Here is a 17023-nt window from a genome sequence, read left to right as displayed (position 1 = left end):
TCACCGAATTTAGGACGTTGGATGAGGACGAGAATCTGTCCTCGCTTGCCGAGCCCTCCATTTCGAGGCAGCCTAGGGCTGTCACGAAGGAGGAAAAGAAGAAGAATAAGAAGAAGAAGAAGAGAAAGTCCTCGGATTCCCCGGACGCCGAGGCAAAGAACAAGAAAAAGGTAGCCATCCGGATCCGGAGGCCCAAGAAGAGCACCAAGTCCAGGGTACCGACCCCGATGCTCTCTACAGTCTCAAGGACGAGCCAGAAGATGATGACATTTTTGTCGCTCATGGGTCGACACTTAATGAGGGGGAGCAGGCGACGACCGAGAAAAATGATTATGAGGTCGATCCCTCTCTAACTCGGGAATCAGAGGGAGAGACGGAGGTTGTGGCTTCCCAAGAAGCCACCCCTGCTCCGAATAAGGCAACTGGTGTTATTGACCTTCTATACCGAGTCTATGCTCAAAGAGGCCCAAGCGAGCAAAGAAAAGTTTAGTGAGGGAGCGCAGGGCCCGGACGATGCCCTCAACACATTTTTTGACGACATGGATATGGCTGCACTGGAGGATTTTTCTGGGCTTGGTAACCTGGAGGTCCCAAAGAAGGATGTTCCCTCTGGAGCCAGTGGGCTGAGTTCGAGCCCAAAACTAGTGGAGCAATTTCCTGCTCCGAGTGTGGACCCCGAGTGTAAGAGAACGATCATTCTTTCAATTTTGGAGGATGCCCAGGTCTTTTCCGCTCTAGTGGGTGTAGCCAGTTACCTCTAATGATTGGTGACTAAGGAGGATCAGTCAAAGATAAATGAGGTGGGCATGTCGAGCCTCTTCAACCAGGCGCAGCAGACGCTGAACCAGGTAAGGCGTCAACCCCTTTGAACCCCTTTGTGAATCTCACTTAGGTTTTTGATGTCTTCTGCTAACTTCATTGTTTTTCAAGATTCAACACTTCACCATGAAAGCTTCCTCTGGTACCGCTTGAAGATTAGCCAGCTCAAGTTCGAGCTCAAATAGCAGGCCCGGAGGAAGGACATGTATAGAGCTCTTAATGAGCAGCAGGATGAGGCCCTTCAAGACCTTCCGATTCTCCAGGTCGAGCTCAAAAAGCTCAGACGGAGGCCTCAACCCTGAAGCTGGAACATGCTGACCTGGTTGAGAAGGTAAAGATCTTTGAGGCTAAAAATGAGCAGCTAGTCATGGTGACTAACAACACAACTTCGTAGGTCCAACAAGAGATAGACCTAATCGACCAATTGATAAGTGGGGATTTTGACTACTTATTAGTGCCTTTTAGCTTTCATTTTAGCCCAAAAGCGTTTAATTGTGTTCCCGAAAACTGATACAATATGCTTAATTTCAAGAGTATTGGAAAATGAGCCACTAAGATGAAATCCAACTCATGAAGGAGTGATATGAACTCAAGAACAAAAACAGGCACAGAAGCTCAAAGTACGGACCACAAAATATTATTTGTGGCTGCAGATTGTGAAGGCAAGCTTATCAGAGACAAGTGCAAAGTGCAGTCCGCACATGAAATGTGCAGCTGTAGAAGCTAAGCAAGATCAGAAGTTCAGAGAGTTCTCATTTCAAGCTAAAAGGAAGTGCGAACCGCACAATTATTGTGCGACAACAGAAGATCAGCTGCGCGGCCGCAACTGCATTTGTGCGGTCCGCAGAAGAGCCATGTGCGGACCGCAGAAAGAGAGAGATGCGACCGTGGTTCAGAATTGTGCGGCCGCAAAAGTCCAATCCTTCCAAGCTGAAGAAAAGTGCGGACCGTACATAAAATTGTGCTGTCACATAGCCTCCGAAATGGCAATTTTGTCCGAAATTTCCAGCACTGTATAAATAGAATAGTTTCACATTTTAGGGAAACTTTTGTAACTTTTGACATCAGCAACTGTTTACTTTGCTTCTTTTAGTAGTTTTAGCTATTTTGAGCTTTTTGAATATTAGTTTATCATTTTAGTCATGAATATGGTTTTAATTATCACTTCTTCTTTATATTCTAATTTAAGCATGAGTAGCTAGATTTTCACTAGGGTTGTTGATCACACCCAATTCTAGTCTTAAAAAGGATAAGCGGCCGCTGCAAATATAATCCGGTCTAAAAGTCCGGAGTCGAATCCCACAGAGAACTAAGGCTTAGCTATAACTGTTTAATACCACTAAGAAGACAAGTTTGAACAATTTTTTCAAATTATAAAGATTGAGATTTATATTTCTAACTAATTAACTAGCAAATACTAGAAAGTGATAAAATTATCAACTAACGAGACAAAGGGTTGGAGACTAAATTAAGGAGGTCTAGAGTTATGATTTTCCTAATTGTCGGAATCCTTCCAGCTATGTTCCCAACAATTTCGCCAATATATTCTCTACTGATCATGAGCACTTTAGGTGCCGTAATTCTCTCTCGAGTAACTACAATAATTTACTAGACATATTCTCTCGAACTACGCTAGTTGGCTTCATCGAACCGCTCACTATGACCACGTCAAGGCTTTGTTATTTCTAAACCTACCTTTAAACCTGCTGTATTGATTTCTCACATACGCTAGGAGTGACGTTGTTCAACAACCACCTAAATATGTATCCTTTCTCAAGAAATACATAATAAATAGGCACAGTCAATCGATGGCCATTCAATCAACTGAAATAAATATGTAGTTGAACAAATAGATAAATTCAAAGGCTAAATTATATTAAAACATAATAAGAATTCATCCTACAAAAGGTTCCATCAAAACCCTAGATAACAAATTAGCTACTCATAATAGCATGTAAAAACTACAATACTAAAAGTCATAACCAATAATGAAAAGTTGTAAGAAGAAGGGAAAAACTCGTGGTTGAATCTTCCTCCTTGCTTCTCGCGTATTCTTGCCTCCTTAGGTCGAATCCCCACTCTCTTTAGCCTCCTTAGGTCTAAATTATGTCAAAAGTCTTCAAAATACCCTTTTTCCATGTATACATACCAAGTAGGGTCGGCCCCAAATAATTATACCTTCTCCTACGCAAAAAAGGATACTTTTCCAGGTCAGGATATCCACGGCCGCAGATTCAACCGTGGATTTGGCCACGGATTTTACCCAGTGTTCTGCCTCACATCCGCGGCCGCGGATTAGACCGCATTTTTTACCCTGTTCTGTTTAGAATTTGGAAAAACATAAAACATGAAAGTTGTAGAACTTTGAATTAGATTGCCAACCATATATTGTGGAGCTCAAATATAGTTCTGAGTGAAAGGTTATGTGTAGTTTACTAGACAGTGCCCAATATGCCTACTTGATTCTTCGTTCGTTCTTAACTATCATCCGTTGATCCCCGAACACGATCCCGGCTTAATTTATTGGGATTTTACTCAGAATTCAAATCTCCAAATCACTTGAATTCATTCCATAATATCTACATAACTCGGAATCACTCCTACAAGGCATAAAATACATAATTAGTGCAAAACACTAGCGATTAAAGCTCAAACTCAATTAAAGTGCAGTAAATTAGAGTGTAATAAGTGACTAAAATACGTAATTATAAACTATCATCAGTTTTCACCCAACCCTAGTGTGTGAACTTCATTGGTGTTTGATTTATTATTTGTTTATGGATGGGTGTTGATTATCTAGCCTAGTTCTTGCTTTTAATAGAGGATTTAATGGTTGCAAACATTATTTCATGCCTAATTGACCGGGTCTCTACTTGAGAAAGATAGACTTAGTCTACGAAAACTTGGCTAGCAAGGAATTGGGTCAATCAAGAGATTGATAAACCCAATTAAAGGGTTGAATCTAGAGATAGTAAAACCCAACTTGAGCTTATTATCAACTGCTTTGTTCAATACCCATTTGGACTTGAGAAAGCCAAATTGGGCAAAATCATTCTCTGATTGAGAGGTATTGAGTGGGTATTTGAGTGTTGATGGCAATATACACCCCGACCAGTAAAACAAGATTTAAGGCTTACAACCCATTAAGCGAACACCTAGGTGAAGGTCACAGCTAGGGCTGCTTATCGGGCGAATTGGGCGGTTAATTACTCTTAACGGTTTGGCTTAACGGTTATCGGCTTTTAAATGTATTAATCCGCTAGCCACCCGATAAGATATCGGGCAGATTGATATCGGTTTAGCTCTTATCGGGCGGTTTATCGGCCTAATTAAATCTATATTGCGTGCATTAATTGTTTGTTGACCGCCTAGCATACAAATTCATAATAGAAAATTACACATTGAGTCCAGACAAACATGTCTGCTAACGCCTATATAAAAATGATGTAGTGTGTCATGTGTTGTAGAGTGAAAAAAGTAGAACACATTGTAGGCTAGATTACATCCCAAGGCAGACTACATATGAGTCCAGACATATATGTATATTAACGCCTACCATTAAATCCCAAAGCAGACTACATTACATGAGTCCAGACATACATATGTCTGTTAACGCCTAGCATACAAATTCAAAATAGGAAATTTCAGTCTATATTCAAAGTGAGTCCAGGATACATATTTCAAAATGATTAACCCATAAGTGAGCAGACTACACAGAAATATTTGGCCTGCAGCTAACGCCTAACAGAGCTTGAATTTATGTAGCTTCAAAGTTCAAACAACAACTTCAAATTTCTAACTTAAACTCTCAACCAGGCATTTCACGCTATATCATTAACCATACAAACAACACCGAGCAAAAAGCAGTTATGTATAGAAAAAGGGATGGATTATAAGTAGGAAACAATTTACAGGAAACGCAAATGCGCTATTTCCCCAGAACATAATTCAAGACAGTACTATCGTCAATATTGTGGGATAAAAGTTGTGGCAACAACACTGTTGTTCTTCTGTTAAACATAGACAGCAAGCATTAGTTTTAAAAAATAAAAGCAGAGGTGAACCATAGACAGCAACTTAAACAATCTTATAGTAGGGTAGGATAATAAGCTAAGCTAATAGCTAGAAGAAGTGGAAGGGTTTTTGATATTTAATATATATATGGATAAAATCAAATTATATATATATATATATATATATATATATATATATATATATATTCTTAACGGGTTAACGGATTATCCGTTAAAAAAATTGAATAATCCGCCCCCAAACCGATAAGCCGTTAATAAAAAACTTTCAATCCGTTCCCCGTCCGTTAAACCGTTAACCCGATACCAATGAGCCATTAAGCTTCGGTTTCGGTTCGGTTTTCGGTTTCGGTTCGGTTTTGAACACCCCTAGTCACAGCCCTAGGCCTTTTATATCATTTGAAAAACAACCAAAAATAATTTCCTAGTTTAAATTCTTAGTTTGTAATCTTAGTTTAAAATTAGACCTAGAAACAACCAAAGTTTGTGGAAGTGAAATTTGAGATAATTCAAGCTCATAAACTATAATATATATCCCTAAGACCCATTCATAGATCTCTGTGGAAAATCTACCCCGACTCCTTGTTGGGTATTACTATTGCATCGACCGTTTTGATATCCTCAAATAGAGGAGTGAAATTGGATGAGATCAATTTTTGGCGCGGTTGCCGGGGAGCTAAAAAATGGTGTTAGCTATATATTTAGGTGTGTTTTTGGAATATCTTTTTTTTCTTCCTTGTTACTAACGTGTGAGTATTGTAGGTGCAATCATGGAAAACAATGAGTTCAGAAACATAGCCGTGGGTGATGTGGATATTGATGATGATGCAATGGATGAGGTCCCTCTTGAACCTCAAGCCAATAGACGAGGACGACCACCTAAAGAAAATATGCCCGTTCCACCCCTACCTCCACCACGAGCGGTTCCACACCAGGTGTTATCGAATAAAGGGTATGCAAGTGCTATAGTCCCACCCCGTATTAGGGCAGGCAACTTTCAAATAACCAATGTGATGCTCACTTTTCTCGAGCAACGAGGGTTCTTCACCGGTGTATAGTGAATCAACTTGCCGATGGGAACTTCATGACTACACCTTATGCGGAGGCGTGTGAGATTTTGGATGAAATGGCGGATACTTCATCAGTGTGGCAATCTAGAGCCAATGTTCCACAAGGTGATCCAAATATGATTCTTCTTCATAAAGAGTTACATGACCATGGGCAAGCAATAACCGAGTTGACAACCACCATGAACCAATTGGCAAAAGCTCAATTTCAACAAGTGCAAAACCCGAGGCAAGTCAATGCTATGAAAGGGGTCAATATGATGGTAAACAAGAGAAGACTAAAAAGTCCACAAGTGCAACAAAGAATGGACAATTGTTTGCAAGATGATAGTGAGTTTAATTAAGGAGATTCTTACAATGATCAAGATGAAGGTTTAATATGTGAACTTTCAAGGGCAAATAAACAACTACCAAGGCCCTAGTCAACAACAATGGAGACCTTCGAATAATCAAGACAATTGGAATTCTAGCAATCAAGGCAATTGGAATAGTGGCAACAATCAAGGCAATTGGAATGAAAGCAGTAACCAAGGGAATTAGCAAAATAATAATAATCAAAGAAATTGGGGAGGCAACAACCAAGGCGGGTGGAACAACAACCAAGGAAATCGAGGGTCGGGTTTTCAAAGGCCCCAGATGTACCAATAACCAAGCAACCCACTTCCTTATCCTTCTCATGTTCATAGTTTCTCTAACAATGAATTGGGTCATATTGAGAACATGTTCAAGCAAATGATGGAGAAGAATGCCGATTCTGATGCCCAACTTGCTTCACACAACACATCAATCCGTAACATAGAAGTGCAAATGGGTCAAATCTCTCAAGCTTTAAATTCTCATCCTAAAAGGGCATTACCAAGTGATACGATAGTGAACCCGAAGGGTGGAAACCCTATGGGGCATGCCATGGCCATTACTACAAGAAGTGAAAAAGGTGGGAATGCACCTACCTCAAGCCAAAGGAAACTTGTGGATGATGAGCAAGTGGTAGAAGAAGAGGAGATCCCGAACAATGTGGTGAAAGAAAATAATGAAGTGCGGATTGATATTGATGACATGGTGGAAGAGACTCAAGAGAATGTCAACCCGTCTAGGGATCATGTGATTGACATACCATAAACAGTAGTGCAAAAATCTAAGGCACCATTGCCTAAGCCACCTCCTCCCTATCCTCAAAGTCTTGCCAAGAAAAATGGCGAGAATCAATTCAAGAAGTTCATTGATATGATGAAGAGTCTCTCTATAAATGTGCCATTAGTTGAAGCTTTGGAGCAAATGCCTGGATATGCTAAGTTTATAAAAGACTTTGTGACAAAGAATAGATCGATGAACTTTGAAACTATCAAAGTCACTCACCAAGTGAGTGCACTTGTGCATTCGATGGCTCCAAAGTTGGAAGATTCCGATACTTTCATAATTCCTTGTACCATTGAAAGTGCTGAATTTGCAAAAGCTCTCTGTGACCTTGGGAGGATTATTAACTTGATGCCCTATTCGATTTTCAAACATTGGGAATTGGGTAACCAAGACCCACATCTATGAGATTACAAATGACCGACCGTACAATGAAGAGACCATTGAGGGTGATTGAGGATGTATTGGTTCGGGTTGACAAGTTCATTCTCCCGATGGATTTTGTGATTCTTGATTGTGAAGTAGACTATGAGGTGCTGATTATTCTTGGTAGACCTTTCCTTGCTACGGGAAAGGCTCTTGTTGATGTGGAAGCCGATGAACTCACTTTCTGGGTGGGTGATGAAAATGTGGTGTTCCACGTGTGCAAATCTATGAGGCAACTGAATAGAAATGAAGTGTTTTCATTTGTGGACTTGGTGATCGATGTAATTATTGATGATACAAGTGCCACAATTAATGTGGGTGACATGTTGGAGGCCGTTTTGCTAAATTTTGATGATGATGAAATGGATAGCTTCATGGAATATGTCAATTCTTTGCAAGGGATGGGGTTATACAATTATGCTCCTCGGAAACTTTTCTTGGATCTCAAAAATAGAAAAACTCCTCCTACAAAGCCTTCAATTGAAGAACCTCCTATCTTGGAGTTGAAGCCATTGCCTTCACATCTCAGGTATGAATTCCTTGGCCCTTGTTCTACTTTACCGGTTATTCTTTCCTATTGTTTGACTAACATGCAGGTTGACTCTACATTGGCGGTGCTCCACAAGAGGAAGAAAGTTATTGGGTGGACTTTGGCGGATATTCGGGGAATAAGCCCCATAGTTTGCATGCACAAGATTAATTTGGAGGAAGATGCCAAACCCTCCATTGAACATCAAAGGAGACTCAATGAAGGAATGTAAGAGGTGGTCAAAAAGGAGATCATAAAGTGGTTAGATGCTGGGGTTGTCTACCCCATTTCTGATAGTTCGTGGACTTCTCTGGTGCAATGCGTTCCGAAGAAGGGGGGCATAACTGTGGTTACCAATGATAAGAACGAGTTGATTCCAACAAGAACGGTGACCGGGTGGAGAGTGTGTATGGACTATCAAAAGCTAAACAAAGTCACAAGGAATGACCATTTCCCACTACCCTTTCTTGACCAAATGCTTGATAGGTTGGTCGGTCGGGCGTTCTATTGCTTTCTAGATGGATATTCAGTCTACAATCAAATCTTTATTGCCCCGGAAGATCAAGAGAAAACAACCTTCACTTGTCCCTATGGCACTTTCGCTTTTAAGCGGATGCCATTTGGCTTATACAATGCACCGATAACTTTTCAACGGTGTATGATGACAATCATTACGGATATGGTAGAGGACTACCTTGAAGTTTTCATGGATGACTGTTCGGTAGTCGGGGATTCCTTTGATGATTGCTTGGCAAATTTGGATAAGGTTTTGGCAAGGTGTGAAGAATCGAACTTGGTGTTGAATTGGGAGAAATGCCATTTCATGGTCGAGGAGGGTATTGTCCTTGGCCACAAAATTTCAAAGAAGGGAATAGAGGTCGACAAGGTGAAAATAGAGGTGATTTCTAAACATCCACCTCCAACATCTGTGAAGGGCATGAGGCATTTCTTGGGTCACGTAGGGTTCTACCGGCGTTTCATAAAGGAGTTTTTCAAGGTGGTGAACCCCTTGTGCAAGATTTTGGAGAAAGATGCTAAATTTCACTTGAACGATGATTGCATGAGAGCATTTGAATTGCTCAAGTTCAAGTTGACAACTACTCCCAATATCACCCCCGAATTGGAACATTCCTTTTGAGCTCATGTGTGATGCTAGTGATATGGTGGTTGGAGCATTTTTGGGGAAACGTATCAACAAGACTTTCATCCGGTCTACTATGCTAGTAAGACAATGAATGATGCCCAAGGCAATTACACTGTGACCAAAAAAGAGCTCCTTGCCATTGTGTTTGCTATTGAGAAGTTTCGCCCGTACTTGATGGGTGCAAAAGTGATTGTCCACACGGATCATGCGGCACTTCGTTACCTTATGAGCAAGAAAGATTCCAAAGCCCAGTTGATGAGATGGGTGCTTTTGTTGCAAGAGTTTGACATAGACATCCAAGACCGAAAAGGAAGTGAAAACCAAGTGGCATACCACTTGTCTCGTTTGGAGGAGGAGTGGAGGCCGCATGATGTACTTGAAATCAATGACTCCTTCCCCGATGAGCAACTCTTAGCCATTTCATTGAAAGAGGTGTCATGGTTCGCGGATTTAGCAAATTTTCTTGTGAGTGGTATCATCCCGAATGAGTTCTCTTCAAACCAAACTAAGAAGCTCAAACGGGATTGTCAAGACTATTATTGGGAAGAACCGTACCTTTTCCGGATTTGTATGGATGGAGTGATTAGAATATGTGTACCGGAGGAGGAACAATGTGAAATTCTTGGGGCTTGTTATTCTTCGCCATATGGTGGTCACCATGGTGGAGAAAGAACGGCAGCCAAAGTATTAAGTTGCGGTTTCTATTGGCCCACTCTTTACAAGGATGCAAGTGATCTCGTCAAGCGTTGTGATGAATGTCAAGGGGGCGGTGGAATCTCAAAGAAAAATGAAATTCCCCTCACCACCATTTTGGAGATTAATATTTTCGATGTGTGGGGTATTGACTTCATGGGTATTTGTGAGTTCTTGTGGAAACACCTACATCTTGGTAGCTATTGATTATGTGTCAAAATGGGTTGAGGCCGCTGCTCTACCCAATAATGAAGCAAAAGGTGTGGTGGCATTTTTGAAGAAGAACATTTTCACAAGGTTTGGTACTCTGCGGGTTATCATAAGCGATGAAAGGTCGCATTTTTGTAACAAAGCTTTTGACACCTTGCTTAGCAAGTATGGTGTCACTCATAAAGTTACGACTCCCTATAACCCTCAAGCAAGTGGTCAAGTGGAAGTCTCAAACTGGGAGATAAAGAGTATTTTGCCCAAAACAGTGAATGTTAAACGGACGGATTGGTCAAAGAAGCTTGTGATGCACTATGGGCTTATCAGACTGCTTTCAAAACTCCTATAGGGATGTCTCCATACCGGTTGGTGTTTGGCAAAGCTTGTCATCTTCCGGTGGAACTTGAGCACAAGGCCATGTGGGCTTTAAAGAAGTTAAATCTTGATTGGGATACAACTGCCACCTTGCGGGTTGCACATTTGAATGAATTAGATGAATTCTGGTACCATGCATATGCAAGTTCGTCCTTGTACAAAGAAAGAATGAAGTACCTTCATGACAAATACATATGAAACAGGGAATTCAAGGTGATGTTTTGTTGTTCAACTCACGATTGAAGATGTTTCCCGGAAAGTTGAAATCCAAATGGAGTGGTCCCTTTGAAATTGTGGGTGTGACATCCTTTGGTGCATTGGACTTGAAGAACAAAAATGATAAGGTATTCCGAGTCAATAGTCCCAGGGTGAAGCATTATTTAGGACAATCTGATGATGGCCACGTGGTGGAAATGATTCATTTGAAGTGATGGTAATCTGCATCGTGCCACAATATTAAATCAGGCACTTCTTGGGAGGCAACCCATGTTTTTTTATACTTTTTCTTCTTCTTTGGATAGGTCTTATTTTGTGCTAACTGGTTTTGAAGTGTGTTGCAGGAATGATTGTGCTTTACAGGAACTGTGCTCAGGAAAATTGGCTAAGTATGGCAAAAGTGCGGACCGCACAATTTTGAACGCCACAACAGAAAGGGATGTGCGGCCACACAATTCTTGTGCGGACCGCACAACTTAAGATGAAAACATTACATACTCTCTAAATTTTATTTGTCAGAGTAATGGCCATTGTGTGGCCGCACAAGAAAACCTGTTGTCCGCACCATAATTTGCGGTCGCACAAGGAATTCTGCAGACCGTAGATCAACAAAGGGTAAATGCACATCAGGTAAAAAAGTGTGGACCATAGAAGGAATTTTGCGGCCGCACTCGTCTCTTGAACTTTTGGCCAACCCTGTAAGTATAAATAGTAGGCTTCACTCTAATGTTGAAACTTTACAAACTCTGAGAAATTAAAACAAAGGCAAAAATGGTACACTCGACTGATGCACTCATCTGACACTTAATTCAACACCTTTGATCCTTCCTTAGCACCACTTCATCAATGGTATGTTCAAATCATCTCTAGAATATTTCAATTTTCTTGATTAAGTTCATAATTTGTTAGTTATTTTTAGACCATCTATCAAATTCATAACCATGTGGGTTGTAGATTATGTTGGGTAAACTCTTAGTTGCTATTTGGGGAATGTGTAATTGGTTTATCATGTTTAATTGCTTCTACTATGTCCAATTTGTGCATAAAAATTGAAACCCTAAAGCACTGTGCCCGATTTGATTTTGAATTGTGCGGCCGCATAAGGAATTGTGCGGTCCGCAGAATTGCATGCTTAGGGCATTTGGTTAGGAAAAAGTGCGGACCGTACTTGAAATTGTATAGTCCGCAGAAATTTAATCATGGCCGCATAAAAGTGTGTGCGGTCGCAAATCGGGGCATTCTTCGTCTTCAGAGAGTTGCCAGTTTTAAGGACTTCAATGTGCGACCGCACTCAAAATTGTGCTGACCGCGGTTTTATTTTTGTGGACACACTTTCAAATTATCTGGTCCACAGAACGAGACCCGCGACCGCACTTGTAGATGTGCGGACTGCACTTCCCCACCCTGCAACATGTTTTGTTCTGTAAATTTTCTGCTTACCTGCACTTGAACTAGAACCGACTCTTACTGTTGTTTTGTGTAGAATATGGTTAGATCACGTGGTCGTGGTGATACATCAAAGGGGAGGGGTGAACCTTCCATAGGTAGGGGCAAAAATACTTTACCCCTCGCCCTCTAAAACGTAATCAGTAAGAAAACCACAGCAGGCCAAGGTAGACAGCAGGAGCCCTCCGAATCAAGTTCATATGCCCCTTCTTGGGAAGCATCGGAGGGTAATTTAGTGCAAGAGCATTTTGTTGTGCAATCATAGCCACAACAGCCTCAGGACAGATACCAACTAAGAAATGAGCCTACCACTTCTGAGAGTACTTTTGAGGGGTCGGAAGGGAATAGTCAAGCTTTAAAGCTTTCATCTACACATTCCCCCAATGCACCAGCTACTACAGTGGATGTGGATGATATCCCGAATGATGACCGAGAGGGCGATACCATAGTTTTCGGCCTTGAGAGGTCGAAGAAGAAAGAAATCTGCGAAGATAGATTCGTCAGTCTAACTGCATTCAATAAGTTCTGAGAGTGGTGGCCGTCGAGATCGCTCACTCTTGAGCGTCAGTTCTTGTTGAAAGACCTTGAGAAATATAACCCAGCAATGCTGAGGCAGTTCACAGAGAGGAAAGAGTGGACATGGTTCACTCAAGATGTGGTAGATGCCAAAAAGTACTTGGTCCGGGAACTTTTCGCCAATGTGGCGCACATAAAGTAGGGAACCAAAGTGACAAAAGTGAGAAATCTGAAAGTGAGGTTTGACTAGACCACCCTGAACACATACTTAAGGTTGGAGGATGTGGAGTCGGTGCAATACTTGGAAAAGATGGCTATGGGCGATGTAGCTCGCCCATGGCTAGCTGAGCTTCTGGCTGCTCCGTGACCACCACCATCATGGATCACAATTGGGATTCCAATTCAGCGGAACACCCTGAATTTTGAGAAAAAGGGATGGCAGATGTTTGTGTGTAGCAAAATAGACCAATGCCGGAATGAAACAAATCTACCAATCCCGTGAGTAGTGCTAGTCGCCTCGATCATGGCTGGGTACCCAATCAATGTGGGTGATGTGATATTGGTCAACATGTCCTTGGTTCCCAATCAAGGTGACACCTCCTACCCATATCCCAACACTATCACTGGGTATCTTACAGATGCGAGGGTGGAACCAAGGGATTTTGACACCAAGGTGAGGGCGAAGAAGCCTTTCTCATGGTATTCTTTGATGGATGGTGAAAACCCAAAGAAGAAGGGCCATTCCTCTTCTACTACAGGCTAGTATAATGAGTCTATTGGGGTAACTGCTAGGACAGTTGACGTGCCATCCACTTCAGCAGTTCCTTTTGATAGTGCAGCAGCTATGCCTCCTCCTCTTTCTTCAAGTCCTTCAGCATCAGTGCCTTCCACATTGGTTTTGAAGCCGGTGCCCATGCCCACTCATTCACTATCTATGCTGCGGGTCTCCCAAACACTAGCAAGCCTCAATAGCTGGATGCAGACAACCATAACAAAATTGACTGACATATCCAGTGATGTTGCAGCACAATCATCCATCCCGGCACCCCAGATTCTTTCGACAGTGGAGGACACATTGAAGAAGATCTTGGAGAATCAGACCACCATCATGAACACCTTGGTAGCACATAGATCAGTGATTGAGGAGCTGGGGAAGCAGGTAAATAAAATGAGGAAATCCCAGGCGTCAAAGAAATCAGTTGACAGGTTGAGGATAGAGATGACAAAGATAGCAGCAGCTGGGGAGCTTCTATTCGATTTGCAAATAGGGTCAGACCTACCAGCATCAGCAGCTCCAGCAGCACCACCTGTTCCAGTGGCACCAGCTGGCAAGTCTCAGGAGCCAAACATGGCTACCGACACTGCTGAGGCAGTGCGCTAGATGTTCACCAATCCAGTTACTCCTAGAACCGGGGATGATGAGATCCAGTTAGAGGAGACGGATAGCGGTGACGCTGCTATGGACATAGAGATATCCAAGGCCACATAGGGAGTCATCTTTACTCTTACTTTTCCTTATTCTTATTTTGTTAAGCATTGAGGACAATATTTATTTTTATTGGGGGGGGGGGGGTGGAGTCTATTTGATACTTGGATAATTTGACATTTGGTTTGTAATAACTGATAATATTTTCTTTTCTTTTTCTTTGCATTATGTGTATATATTCTTCTCTTTCTTTACTGATGTATATATTTTCTTTTTTCCTCTCTCATTATGTATATTCATTTATGCATTGTAGCTTCTTTATTTTGTTTTCTTATTAGTCAATGTTTAATTTAGTAGCTTCTTATTTTGTAGCTTCCTTTTATGTTCTTAGTGGTCAATAAGCCTTTGGTTTTCTTAATGCCAAGGTTCTTTTAGTTTTTGTGTGAACCGGGTGATTCTTCCCAATGATGGATGGCGTGACAACCTTCTTAAGAGATTGAGTCGGTTTTTGGTGTTTAGGTAAGAATAGTAGTAATAATGAATAAAAAGATGCTTAAATTAAGCTCGGAGAGTCAAACATGCTTCACTTGGTACCAACACACTTAACTATGTGCTTATGGTTAAAAACAAGGTTTTTGAAAAAGAAATAGGTCTAGTCAATGATCTTGTGACTCTTGTGTTGACTTAGGCAATCATCGAGTGGTTTATTCGAGTCATAGTGATTTTCAATCTTGAATATGGTCGTTGTGGGCCCTCGACTCTATTTTTCTTTAACAATCCAGCTGCGTGAGAGGTGAGATATTTTTGTTGCAAGTCCAAGTACCCGTGCAAATGCTCTAGAACTTGCCTGGACTGTATTTCTAGGCGAAATTTTAAGTTTTGCTTGGCTTGAGAAGTGATTGTAGGCTCTCCTTGACCCGTTTGAAATTTTCCATGACCCACCAATGTTGTTATCCCTAGTCACCCCATTTTAACCTAAAACCTTTCTCATTTGATAACCATGTTACTAGCCTTTACCAGTTTTTGTAGTGACCCTCTCTTGGCACCCGGGCTTCCCTTAATACTCTTGAGAAACAATTGGCTAAAACATAAGTTTGGGGGAGATACGAGGAGTTTGAAAAAGGTATCAAAGCACAAAAAGAGAAAAGAAATAAAGAAAAGGAAAGGCAAGAAAAAAGAAAGAAAGAACAAAAATGTAAAAAGAAAGTGAATCAGTTGAATAGTCGAAGGGATTCAAAGAAATAGTAATGATGCAAATAAAGAAAGTAAAGAAGGAGAAAATGAATATCATAACCAAGAAAGAGTGATGCTAAGTCTCTCTATTTTCCCAAAGGAAAAAAGAAAATGCCTCAAAGAGTAGGCAAAGCATGAGCCGAAAAGAAAAAATGGAGTGCTTAAGGAAAGATGAACCCGTTCTATTCCAACATATCCAACCTTAGTCCAAAAGCCTTAATTACATTACGAAAAAGCCCTAAATGATTTCTAGCTGAGTGAACTTACATTAATTGCGATCTACATGAGGGGCAGGCATATGGTACTTAGAGCCGTACTTGTGATATTCTTTTGAGAGAGATGAGCGAACTTTTCACAAATCTTTGAATTAAGTGCTACATTCTTAAGTGAGATATGCTAACGGAAAGTAGAGGAGCAGGAGTTTGGGATCCACAATGACCTACATGAAAGAGCGAGCTTCCTTGATGAATAAAGTCAACTCTTGATGCTCAAGTGTCACATTAGAACTATTTGTGCTTAAAAATTCAAATCATTGTTTTGTTGATAATTCATAGGTGTTCTCGGTAATTGTTGGTCCCAATTGATGTGTGATTGATGCATCATAGATTAGCTGGAATAACTCTTAACTTGTGGAGGTGGGAATTACCTTATTTTCTTGAGGACAAGCAAAAGCTTAAGTTTGGGGGAGTTGATAAGTGAAGATTTTGACTACTTATTAGCGCCTTTTAGCTTTCGTTTTAGCCCAAAAGCGTTTAATTGTGTTGCCAAAAACTGATACAATATGCTTAATTGCATGAGTATTGGAAAATGAGCCACTAAGATTAAATCCAACTCATGAAGGAGTCATCTGAACTCAAGAACAAAAATAGGCACAGAAGGTCAAAGTGCGGATCGCAGAATATCATCTGCGGCCGTAGATTGTGAAGGCAAGCTTATCAGATACAAGTGCAAAGTGCGGTACGCACATGAAATGTGCGGCCACGGAAGCTAAGCAGGATCAAAAGTTCAGAGAGTTCTCATTTCAAGATAAAAGGAAGTGCGGACCGCACAACTATTGTGCGGCCGTAGAAGATCAGCTGTGTGGTCGCAACTGCATTTGTGCGGTCCGCAGAAGAGCCATGTGCGGCCGCACTCAGAAATGTGCGGACCGTAGAAAGAGAGAGATGCGGCCGCGGTTCAGAATTGTGCGGCCACAAAAGTCCAATCCTGCCAAGCTGAAGAAAAGTGCGGACCACACATGGAATTGTGCGGCCGCAGAACCTCCTCCGAAAGGGCAATTTTGTCTGAAAATTCCAGCACTGTATAAATAGAATAGTTTCACCTTTTTAGGGCAACTTTTGTAACTTTTGACATCAACAACCGTTTACTTTGCTTCTTTTAATAGTTTTAGCTATTTTGAGCTTTTTGAATATTAGTTTTATCATTTTAGTCATTAATATGGTTTTAATTATCACTTCTTCTTCTTTATCTTTTAATTTAAGCATGAGTAGCTATATTTTCACTAGGGTTGTGACCCAACACCTAGTGTGTGAACTTGATGGGTTTTTGATTTATTGCTTGTTTATGGTTGGGTGTTGATTATCTAGTCTTGTTCTTGCTTTTAATTGAAGATTTTATGGTTGCAAACATTATTTCATGTCTAATTGACTAGGTCTGTACTTGAGAAAGAGAGACTTAGTCTAGGAAAACTTGGCCCGCAAGGAATTGGGTCAATTGAGAGATTGATAAACCCAATTAAAGGGTTGAATCTAGAGATAGTAA

General features: G+C 41.0%; 1 protein-coding gene across 1 annotated transcript; it reads left to right on the top strand.

Moving 5' to 3' along the window:
• Positions 1-6652: 6652 nt before the first annotated feature.
• LOC138904687 (uncharacterized) lies at positions 6653-7459 on the top strand. Its single transcript, XM_070193195.1, has 2 exons — positions 6653-6851; positions 7041-7459. The coding sequence occupies exons 1-2, from the start codon at positions 6653-6655 to the stop codon at positions 7457-7459; spliced, it is 618 nt and encodes a 205-aa protein (XP_070049296.1).
• The last annotated feature ends 9564 nt before the right edge of the window (positions 7460-17023 follow it).

This window comes from Nicotiana tomentosiformis, chromosome 2 (genome assembly GCF_000390325.3).
Source record: "Nicotiana tomentosiformis chromosome 2, ASM39032v3, whole genome shotgun sequence".
Lineage (NCBI taxonomy): Eukaryota > Viridiplantae > Streptophyta > Magnoliopsida > Solanales > Solanaceae > Nicotiana > Nicotiana tomentosiformis.
The sequence above is the reverse complement of the archived record's forward strand: the minus strand, read 5'-3'. Positions and strand labels throughout refer to the sequence as shown.